This window comes from Onychomys torridus, chromosome 18 (assembly GCF_903995425.1).
Source record: "Onychomys torridus chromosome 18, mOncTor1.1, whole genome shotgun sequence".
Lineage (NCBI taxonomy): Eukaryota > Metazoa > Chordata > Mammalia > Rodentia > Cricetidae > Onychomys > Onychomys torridus.
This window is the reverse complement of record NC_050460.1, coordinates 51,693,832-51,706,016: the sequence shown is the minus strand read 5'-3', so window position 1 is coordinate 51,706,016 and position 12,185 is coordinate 51,693,832. Positions and strand designations below refer to the sequence as shown.

General features: G+C 42.3%; 1 protein-coding gene across 10 annotated transcripts in view; it reads right to left on the bottom strand.

The window, feature by feature from the left end:
- The window catches only part of Ank3 (ankyrin 3), a 310,708-nt gene that overhangs the window by 107,601 nt on the left and 190,922 nt on the right, over nucleotides 1-12,185 (bottom strand). For 8 of the 10 annotated variants that reach the window (XM_036167577.1, XM_036167578.1, XM_036167580.1 and 5 more), the window contains 2 exons: nucleotides 6,907-6,979; nucleotides 6,664-6,726 (listed from right to left, as the gene is read on the bottom strand). In XM_036167577.1, coding sequence (XP_036023470.1) covers nucleotides 6,664-6,726; nucleotides 6,907-6,979 — 136 coding nt within the window. The remainder of the gene's footprint in view (nucleotides 1-6,663; nucleotides 6,727-6,906; nucleotides 6,980-12,185) is intronic. The other 2 variants (XM_036167582.1, XM_036167585.1) reach the window with 1 other exon arrangement.

Here is a 12,185-nt window from a genome sequence, read left to right as displayed (position 1 = left end):
ACCACAGCCATAGAAATGAAGCCAAGACAGGCTCTTTCCTTCTGGCATTTCAAAGTTACCATTCTGAGCTTATCTCCAGGAGATGCAAGCAGTTAATGAGTTGCCCCTTTGAAAGGTAAGCAGAGAACCCCAGGAAAAAGGCTGAGAGATACCACCCACCAGGTATCCTAAAAGTCTTCCATTCTGGGTAGGAACAGTTCCTGCTGCTCCTCTCAATGGTGACATCATAACCACCACCACCTGGCTTCCCTGCAGCTAGCTAATCTTCATGGCTTCCTCCCAGGCTCAGAAAGCCACTCACATGATAGTTCTGTGTCTTCATCAAGATTTTCAGGAAGATTAGGCAAGCATGACCATTCCTGGTAGGCTTCTGAGAGCCAGCTTCACACTCCCCAGACCGATTCTTTGAATTCTGTTTGATTTTGGATTATGCCAAGTCAAATTATATTTACTCTCTCTTAACTGAGACTACTAGGGTAGGTTTATGAAAGTTTCTTTCTCTGAGGGCCAGAAATATGGCTTGGTGGGTAAAGGTGCTTGTTGCCAAGCTCCAAGGTCCTGAGTTCAATCCCTGATATACACACAGAAGGAAAGAACTGACTTCTAAAAGTTGTCCTCTGACCTACACACACACACACACACACACACACACACATACACACACACACACACAAACACACCCCTGTATAATTTTTTCTAATTCCTTGCTTGAGTTCTTAAAATCTATCTAAAACTAAGTCTGTAATTACGGTTCTTGACCATACACCTTGGTCTGCCCGGTCCTTATACTAATATAGTTTCAAGGAGGTTTATTTCTAAAAATTTACACTTTTAAAAAACATGATTGCCTTGTGATATTATGACCTTTGTTACAGGTGTGTGTGGGCCATGTGTGTGTGTGTGTGTGTGTGTGTGTGTGTGTGTTGTGTGTGGATGTGTGTGGATGTGTGTGTGAAAGAGGAGGTAATCAGGAGTCTTCCTGCTCACTATCCACTTACTCACTGATGTAAGTTGGCTCTTTTGAACCCAGAGCTTACCAGTCTGGTTAGTCTAGCTGTCCAGTTGACTCAGGGAATCCCTTGTCTGCCCTCTAGGAACTACAAGTGGGCCATCACACCTACTTGGCATTTATGTGGGCTCTGGAGATCTGAACTTGGCACATCCTTAGGCACAGGGGTGAGCGATTTAACTGCTAAGCCATCTCCCTGGTTCATAGTATTCCCACCTTTTGAAGAGCATGATTTGTTCTTAAATACACACTTGGTTTAGCATGCATTTGTGTGTGTGATGTGTGTTCCCAGAAAAATGTGTGAGTGTGAGGGGTTCACATGTGTGTGTAGATGATATTAGAAGTCTTCTGGATTGCTCTCCACCTCATTCACTGAGGAAAGGTCTCCCAACAGAAATGAGAGGTCTTTGCTATGTCTGGTATAGCCAGCCAGGTAATTCCCTGTCTTTGACTCCCTAGCCAGGGCTGGAATTACAGGGAACTACCACGCCCACCTGGTAGTTATGGGGTTCCAGGTTCTCACATTTGCACGGCCTGGATGTAGCTCTGGCTGTCCTTGATGTCTATATAGACCAGGCTGGCCTCAAATTTGAATTCACAGAGATCCACCTGCCTCTGCCTCCCAAGTACTAGAATTAGCTTTATTGTACCTTAATCTTACCCCTTCTTGGTACCTATTTCTATCACATATGCACTTACTTTTTTTCCTTTTCTTTCAGTATTTAATGTCTGCATTCAATCCTGGCAGAGGTTTGATAGTTCACTCAATTTTTTTTTTTTTTTTTTGGTTTCTTTGAGACAGGGTTTCTCTGTATAGCCTTGACTGTCCTGGAACTCTCTCTGTAGACCAGGCTGGCTTCAAACTCACAGAGATCCACCTGCCTCTGCCTCCTGAGTGCTGGGATCAAAGGTGTGCAGCAGCACCGCTGCCGCCGGGCTAGCTCACTCGAAATTTAAGCGACTGCAGGTCAGATCATCCTCCCTCACAGGGCTGCGGCCTCCTGACCTGGATCCGTCCCTCTGCACACTGCTGTCTGGTTACTGTTTTGCCCGGCTTTATTCCATTTCCCATTGTGTGCAGTCTATTGTTCTCTAAATGTCATGAGACTCCAACCCACTAGAATTCTGCAAGCTAAAATAACATGTGCACTTTGTTCTTCCAATTTACAAAAATACACACATTAAAGGAATTTACAGTTAAGGTCCAAGCTGAGCCAGAACTACTATGGAGCTCCACCCCAACCTCACATCACCCACCCACTCTGACCACTCCACACCCACCCAAGCTGGAAAATACCTTGGACCTTGCTCTTGACCTCAACTCTTTTTCCTTCCTTCTTCACCCTGCCCCCATCTCTCTCTCTTTCTTCCGTGCTGCAATTCCCTTTTGCTTTCCCCCATCTTGTTCCTTTGGTCTCTTTCCTCACGCCTTTCTTTTCAATTACAGACTCATTTGTAAAATGTAAGCATCTGAGGAGCAATAGAATAAAGATTACGATTTGCGTGCACACGACCAGTCTATGTATGCAATGGATTTGGGGGAGGGGTGTAGAACGCAGGTGACTGCTGCCATGTCCACGGCCCCCTTGGCCCTCTGCAGAGCTCACGGAGGTCTCCCTGCTCTGGATAAGGCTGCCCTGGCTCCTGTGAGGGATGGTCTGCTCACGCTTCAATCTTTGCTTTCTGTATCTCTGCCCCACTGTCCTGCTGGGACACTACAGCACCGTCCAGACTTCTTTCCTTTGTCTTTCTTTCTTGAGGAATCAACTGAGCATCAAGCAAGCATGTCCCACCTGTAATTAATTTCCCAAAGGAGACCAAAAGGGAAGGGAAGGGAGAAACGCAAAGTAGAAAATGATGGAGAGAGAGAAGAGAGAGACTTCCTGGCATTAACCTGTTAATATCTATTCTTCCCTAATTTTGTGTTTACACTATTTCTTGTTTTACAGACTCATCCTTTACTTTCTTGAGATAGGCTGCCCATATGTGTTGCTTATAGATGGAACTGAGAATTCTCAGCAGCCCAGAGTGGGCTGTCAGTCATTTCCCGTCTCCCCTCCCCTGCCCTCCCTTCCTCTCTCCCCTTCTCTCATCATGCAGACAGACAGGCTGTCATGTAGTCCAGGCTCACCTAGCCCTAACTCACTGTGCACCTTTACCTCTGCATCCTTCTACCTCCACACCCTGACACTACAGCACACATGGGTCTGGCTCTTGCTAATTCCGGTACAGCGATGCATTCACAAGCCTTTTGGTTCACAGAAATGAACACTTGCCACCGCCACAGAATTCACTCAAACTTGCAGGCCCAAAGCCAACCATAGAGACAATTAAAGGACTGGGGAGACTATCAGGAAATTGAGTTAGAAGTCAACATTATCATTCAAGTTGGAGGGGATATTTTAAAGTTAAAATTTCATAGCAATTGGTTTTAGGATAATTTTTGGTAATGCAGAAATGCTAGTTTATATGACAGAGAAGAATATACATACTTGATTGGGAAAATGATGGTTGGCAAAGCTCAAGTTAGGAAAATTTAGGGGCCTTCACCAACAGTAATATTTATGTATTTATTTTTGGTTTTTCAAGGCAGGGTTTCTCTGTGTAGCCCTGGCTGTCCTGGAACTTGGCTCTGTAGAACAGTCTGGCCTTGAACTCACAGATCCACCTGCCTCTGCCTCCCAAGTGCTGGGATTAAAGGTGTGCACCGCCACAGCCTGGCTGACAGTAATATTTATATAAATCGAGTTAGATGGCAACTGCACACAAAGCTGAATTGTCTTTGATTTGCTTTTATTTTGAAACAGGGTCTACTGTGTGTCTTGGCTAGCCTAGAACTCTGAAACTCACTATGTAGACCAGGCTGGCCTCAACTTCCCAGGGATTAAAGGCATGTACACTATGCATAGCTTTGCTATGTGGTTCTGTGTGGATCAGACTACAACTCCAGCCTTGACACTTGAACATTTTAGACACTTGAACTCTCGGCAGACATAGGTGACTGAAAATGGACCTAGGAGGAAGACCATGCTGAGTGGGGGAGCAGGAAGAGGAAGTGACTGGGATGGGCCTGAAGCAGAATCAAAGATGAAAGAGCAGGAGAAATACATTCAAACACCAGAAAAAAAATAAAAAGAAGACTCAGTAAGTGAAGGTGCCTGCTACCTAACCTGGTGCCTGAGTTTGATGCCCCAGGTCTTACAAAGTGGAAGGACAGAACTGACTGACAGATCATCCTCTGACTCCACCCCCCCCAACACACCTTCGATCATGCCTTCCCCAAAAAGTGAATATAATTTTTAAAATATTTCAAATACTTGAAGGACTGGGCCATGGGAGAGCAGATTCTATTCTAAATAATCAGTGGAACCTGAATGCTCATCATCCTGGCCCAAATAGATAAGAACCAATCACCAGCTAGAAGTGAGAGGGAGTTCAAGGAGGTGGGGGACTTTTGAAGAAGATTATTCAAACTGGATCAGGCAATTTGAAGCCTTTGGGCAAAGAATGTTCTAGCAAAAGAGATTCCAGCTCCAGGGGTGTTCAAGGGGACTGACCTTCAGGACCTACCCCCTCTCCTTCGTGGTATCTAATTCTATGACATTATAAGATCAAAAGCCAAATGACTCTGACAGCCCATGAACACACCCACAGAGGAAAAAAAAACTCAATGAATGACAAAAATGATAATTATAAGCCACTCTGAATTTCAAGTTTGCAAATATAAAGGAAATGATTGTCATTTCTACTTCATGAAGTGAATTTAATTCAAGTTTAAAGGTTCAATTTTCTCTTGTTTTGAAATTATTTGATAACTGGCCCACATAAACAAAGCCATTACACAGTCCATTCAAACCTGGCCTCTCATCAGGGTGGTAGCCTTGGCTATCAAGTTAAAAGGGCAGACAAATGGCTGATAATGACTGTCCTACTGTATTTCATGCTAACTTAACTTGGAAAACAGTCTTTGAATCCTGGTTTGTTTGTGCACACACAGGGAAGCACATCACCCTTTTAAATGAAAACATGTGCACATGAGAAATGGCACTCCGGGGTGACAAGAGAATGCGCTATCATAGCAGATGACAGTGAGACACACGACGTCTCACGAGGATGCGACCAAAATCCAGTGGGACATAAAAGAGAAGCAGACACACAACTGATGGAAGAACCTATATCAAAAAGTATTAAATCCAGCCAGGCGGTAGTGGTGATGTATGCCTTTGATCCCAGCACTCCGGAGGCAGAGCCAGGTGGATCTCTGTGAGTTCGAGACCAGCCTGGTCTACAGAGTGAGATCCAGGACAGGCACCAAAACTACACAGAGAAACCCTGGCTCAAAACAACAACAACAACAACAACAAACAAACAAACAAACGAACAAAAACAAAACAAAACCCAAAACAAACAAAAAGTATTAACTCCAATAATCATAGACAATCAAGAGTCTTGACCCAACTTCAAGGTTGCGTTCCTGTGAGTGTGCCATCCAGGCACCGGCCTTTCTGTGTGTCAGTCTTAACAATTGCACCAAGGTGACAGCTACTTGGCGTCAGGTAGATTTTCCCACTACTTATGCTCCCAGTGAATTTTGATTAAAATCCTGCTAAGACTGACACAAGAGAGGAAAAGTACTATGTAAAGGGGTGAGGGCAGGGAGCAGTAAGGAAGAAAGTGATTTTGGAGGATAAACTGATTCAAGGGGAAAAAAAAGTCAGGGGAATGGTGGCACATGCCTTTAGCCCCAGCACTAGGGAGGCAGAGGCAGGTCGATCTCTTTGAGTTGGGGCCAGCCTGGTATACATAGCCAAGGCTATATAGTGATCCTGTTTCAGATTAAAAAAAAAAAATAACAATAATAAAAATATACATTCAATACAGTAAATATTTCATTATTTCAGTGAAGTTCCCAAATTTGCCACCTTTACAATATTTATTCACTTATACAATGGTACTTTTCCAACAGACCTTTCAAATATGTCATATGCACATATATATGCGTGCATATACATACAGACACACATATATATGTAAGTGAACGACATGGTCAAGAGTATCATTCTTTTAAGCAAAGCAGAAAACGAGTAGCTGTATTGAGCACACAAAATACAGCCTTAATATATATATCAATCTCCTTATCAAGCCACTATTGAACGTCTATAGTTTAAAATGGTTTTACTCTGGTTGAGTTTCCATACTGAGTGCCAAGTCCAAAGGTGATTTTTACTGCAGAGCTGCAGAGTATACTGCAGACCGGGCATTCGGCCTGTGACCTGTAAGGATGCCATTTACACTAAGGGCAAAAAAAAAAAAACAAAAACAAAAAAAACAACTAAAAACAGTTAAGTTGCCCCTTTTCAGATTTCAGACACAAACAATAAAACTATCCGTTTTCTGCTGGACAGAAAGGACAGAAAGAGAGGAATCCTGGTAAGTAGTGACATTTTTTTTTTTTCTACTTAAAGGCGGGAAATGGGCGTGAGAAATCAGGTCTGAAAAGGGATAGGACGAAGGTGAGGCTTTAAACGACCCCCAAATTAATTCTCAAAATTCCGTGAGAAGTTAGTAACGTGAGGAAGTGTTACTGTTGAGAGCTAAGACATGAAAGCTGAAGTTGGGGGTTAAGTCTCATCACAGGAGAGAGGTGTAAATACCTTCTTCAACATCTGAGATATACTCCCCATCACTGAGCTTTTCGGGGGCGTTGGCTTTACGAACTGTATGATTTAAGTGATAATAGAAGTGTATGAAAATACTCATTCCCAACACCACAACCCACCATTTAAACATCCCCCCCAAACACGTTGGTAAAGGCCTTTCTCCTGGAAGCAACAGATACCCAGCCACTCATCACCATGATGGACCCCCCCTCCCCCCGCCCCCAGACATTGTCATACCTTCATCATCTGACATATCGAGAACTTCATTCATCGTTTCTGGAACATTCATTTTGTGCTTCTCAGTGATGGTCTACGAACAAAAACAAAGCTGCTTCAGTATGAATGGACTTGGCATTTCTACGGAGACCATTTCTTTCTTTCTGAAAGGATTGATTGATATCCTATGGGACTTCAGAGTTGAGGACCTAGAAGGCTTTATACACAACATGCCCTCTCCCTTGAGCAGCATGGTAGTGGGGGAGGGTCCTCAGAAATGCCCCTCAGAGGAGCACAAGGTGGAAGTCTTCCAGGGACATAGCAGATGAGAGATTGAGGTCCCCAATAAGGCTTTTTCAGAGGGAGTGAAGAAAGCAATGTTGTGCTTGTCCCTGCCAGAAGAACCAAATATCAATCCCACTCTGGGTCATGGAAGGAGATAGCCTAAATAACAGTAAGGAATTTGTTATTATCCTATCTGCCAAGCTTCTTACTTCCTTTGTATTCCTCAATATGTGTCCATTTCATGGATAGGATACAGCAAACATACTAGCGTTATATAAGTTATGCATATTTTATAACGATGTGCATTAAAACCATTTCAGAGGCAACACATTTGCAAGATCCTTTTAGTTTTTTAAAAAAAAAAACTTCACCAAGAACACCAAGCGACAGGGTATGTGCCCTCCTGACTCTTGCTTACTCTTTTGGTAACATTCTAACTTCATAATCTATATCCACTTAAAAGGCAGCAGCAGCAGCTGCATGTAAGTTATAAAACTGAAACCAGGGGCCGGAGGGATGGTTCAGTGGTTAAGAGCACTGGTTGCTCTGGCAGGACCTAGGTTAGGTTCACAGCACCCAAATGACAGCAAATCTGTAACTCCAGTTCCAGGGGATCAGAAGCCCTCTTCTGGCTTCTGAATTCATGTTGTACACAGATATGCATTCAGGTAAAGCACCTATACACATAAAAGAAAAATAAATAAATCTTAACTTGGGCAGTGATGGTGCATGCCTTTAATCCCAGCACTAAGGAGGCAGAGGCAGTAGGATATCTGAGTTCGAGGCCAGCCTGGTCTACAGAGTGAGCTGTAAGACAGCCAAGGCTGCACAGAGAGACCCTGTCTCAGAAAACAAAAACAAGAACAAATTTTAAGAAGCAAAAACCGAGGGCTGGGAGAGATGGCTCAGTGGTTAAAAGCTCTGGCTGCTCTTTTAGAGGTCCTGAGTTCAATCCCCATCAACCACATAGTGGCTCACAACCATCTGCCATGGGATCAGATTTCTTCTTCTGGTATGCATGAAGAAGGAAAACTCATATACATAAAATACATGAATAATAAATCTTAAAAAAAAAAGAAAAAAGCATCCAGAAGTTGATATATATATATTTTTTGGTAAATTTTTGTCATATGCTCAGTTGTTATGTGGAAACAAAACATTTTTGAGCCTCTCTCAGTATATAATACTGAAATTAACTAAATCTTTAAAATAAATTTTCAATTAGTTTTATAGTCTCTTAAACTGTACAGAAAATCCCTATATGTTCCTCCATACTAAGTCCTTCGTAATAAAATCTTATGTTAGTACAGTACATTTTGCAAAGCATACTAAACTGATTCATCATCATCAAAGTTTGTGTTACATTGACATTTTCTTGATTTTTTTCAATGTAGTTGCAATGGCTCTGGGTTTTCCTTGACTGTTAATGATTCTCAACTTTCTTTGGTACTGAGGACCTTGAGAGTCTTGAGCTGTATTAGTTCATTGTTTAAAGAAGCATCTGTCTCATTTGTTTATTTTCCTTTGTGATTAATCTAGAGAAGGAAGGCTATCTTCTTCTTCATCCCATGTCATAGCAAATGTGGCCTTTGATCTTCTGGCTGAGGCAGCATTTATCAGAGTTCTCCCCTGTAAAACTTACTCTATTCTCCTTTGCTTGTATACTATTCTTGTTTGTTTGTGTTTTGTAAGGAGAGCACTATGTTTGGCCCATATTTAGGCTGTAGGTAATTGTGTTTGATGTTTCCTTGAGACTGAAGGCTTTTCATAAGTTATTTGGGATTCTTTGCCAGGGGATATTTTTTCAGCCACATTTCTCAGGATTGAAGAAAGCCTTGAGGCCAGTATTCTGACAATGAACAGAATGCCCTGTACTTTTTGTAATTCTTTTCCCTCAGGTACCTGCACATTCTTTCCCACACATTTAGTTCTTTGCTTACACCAGTATGGGCTCAGATATATTTGCTTCATGCTTTGAACCATGCTCTAATATTGTTTTATTTATATTGTTTTGGTTAAAGTGTTCTGGCCTTGGTCATCATGAACTCTGTTGATTTGTGTGTGACTGCCCCCTGTCATTGTATTCACATATTTGATTTAACTTTGGTAGTGATGGCAGTGTGCTTCCTTGATGTGCTGGTTAATTTTTGTCAACCTGATACAAACTAGGGTCACCTGGCAAGAGGGATTCTTAACTAGAGAATTACCTCTATGAGCTTAGCCTATAGGTAGGTATGTGTGTAGGGAACTCCTGATCAATGATTGATGTGGGACGGCCCAGTCCACTGCAGAAGGTGCCACTGCATGCAGGTGGTTCTGAGTTGTACAAAAGCGGTACCTGAGCAAGCCATGGGGAGCGAGCCAACAGGCAGTGTTCCTCCACGGCCTGTGTATCGGTCCCTGACTCCAGGTTCCTGCTGTAACTTCCTGTCCTGGCTTTTCTCAACGATGGACTGTAGCCTGTCCACAGAATAACCTGTGAGCCTAGATAACTGGCCCTGCTTCCAAAGCTGCTTCTGGTCAGCATTTTACCACCACAACAGAAAGCAAAGTAAGTACACTTTGGAGCAATCCTTCTCTAGTCCTACACTTAGCTCTTTCTCCCAGGAGTCCTGGCTCCTTTATGCAGGGAATGGTGTTAGCACCTCACAGCTGGATGCTAGATGTTCCCTGATCACGGCTTCTAGAGAAACTGAGTATTTCAAGCAACATAATCAAGGGAAATACAACTTTAGTGCCATTAAAGGAAGAGTCATCCCTCTGAAGCTTGGTATTTGGTTCCTCATGGTACCGTGATATTTACTAACTTTCCTTCTCAGGGTTTCCACATCATACACTGCCTCTATGTGGCAGAGCTTCTTAATAGAAACAATGGCTACTGAGGACCCAGGAACTTGCTAGAGCACGGTGGTCAGTGTGGTGGGGGCTGAGCTATGCTAATTATTTTAAGATTACAAATACCAACTCAAAATCACGTCACTGCCACCTAAGGGAATTTATACACAAGCACTACAGCAGGACAGAGAAGGTGGTGTCTGAGTTTACGACAGTCTTAAGTACCAGAAGGGTGGAATAATTCCTCAGGACTGGCTTTTCTGCTGGCCACCATGAGTGCTGACAGTATTTGGAGGCCGTATTCTCTTCCTGGGGCAGCCTGGACCTTGCTTTTAGCAGGCATTATCTTCCTCCCTTTTGAAGAAAGTCACCACCCAAGGTTAATAATATCATACATGTGAAATGGCTCCACTGCCATAGACTCTGGCAGGAGCCTGGTCCTTTCCCGAAGATGCAGTATTGCTTTCTCATTTCTGTAACTCTAGACTGGTGGTTACTGTCATGCATTGAGAACCCAACTTAGAACCTTGTCTATGCTTTACAATCAACAGTCAGCCTTCTAGTGTATATTAACACTTTTGGTGTTTTACTTTTAAAAAATATTTTATTTATATGCCTGTGTGTATGCATCTGAGTGTGTGTGTGTGTGTGTGTGTGTGTGTGTGTGTGTGTACGAGTGCGCGCACTGTGGAGGCCAGAAGAGGGCACTAAATCCTCTAAGCCAAGGTTAGCAGCTATTGTGAGCCACCAGCGTGGGTTCTGGGAACCGAACATGAGTCTTCTGGAAGAGCAGCTGGAGTACCCAACTCTTGAGTTGCCTCTCTATCCCGAGGCTCTTGTTTTTATTTCATATAAACATTGTGAAATTGCCCAATGGGTGAAGAATTCAACTGTGATTTGTATTTTGAACTACTAGACAAGGTTTGTCCTGTAATACTAAAACAGCCATCTGATGTATTAACTATAATGACTCAAACAGCTGCAGCATCATGACACTTGGTTACTGTTAAACAGCTTTTTTTTCTCCTTCTCCTTCCCCCCCTAGAGAGAGCTATATGGGAAATCCAGAACATTAAGGCTAGAAAACGTTATTGGCTTAACTTTTCTCTGAGACTTTAATAATCGTCAGGCATGGTAGTGCATGCCTGTACTCTAGGGTCAGAAGCAGGCTACTCTCTGTGAGTTTGATGACAACCTGGTCCATATAGGGTGACTCAGAACAAAACAAAACACACACTAACAAAAACATCCAAAAGAACTCAATAGCAGATTTTAGATTTTAAAAGCCATATGAATTGGTGGATGCAATTTCTGTCCTAACCTCTATGATGATGATAGAAATAGATCCTGGTTAGTGAACATTTTCTGTCTTGTAAATCGTACAATTTCTCTCTTCTACTCAGCAGATTCATTTTCTGGTTTCGAAAGCCTACAAACTGCCAAATAACTCATCTGGCAGGTAGCTGCAGACAGCCCTACCCACGGTTTTCTATATAAAGCACTGTGTAGACAGAGTAAGTTATGCACCGTAGCCATGTCTGCCTTTGGATTGGGAGGCAGTAAAAGGAAAATGATGGCAATAACCCCACATTCCACTGTCCTAACTGCCCTTAATCCCAAAGTCACCAAATCTAGTTCAAAGGCATTAGACAGGGTTAAAAAGATTTATTAATTTCTTTCCTTTTTTTGTGTTGAGGGCTGGGAAGATAGCTCAGTGTGGAAAGACACTCACTACCAAGCCTGAGAGATGACCCTAGTTCTATCCCCAGAACCTACATAGTGGGAAGAGAGAACTGACTCCCATAAATTATCCTCTGACTTCTACATACATGTCATGGCATGTGTGTATTCCCAACACACACACAAATTTTAAATGTATCTAATGCAATAGTGTCATCTGGCAAATGTTTACTTAAAAATTTAGGGAAAATATTGGTTTCCTTATGAATACCCCCAACAGGTATTAAAAAATAAGTATGAGAATTAAAGCCAATTTTTATCTACCCATAACTTTAAGAAAACATTATTTTGCAAAAATGACAAGCATTTAAAGAGCTTATATGAAGTTTTAAAAGCCTTTGAAATGTCAAGATTAAAACAAGCAAACAAAAACTTATTTGGTAGAATATGGAATCAAAAACTCTTTATCCACTTAAGTAACTATTTTTTTCTAAGATTTA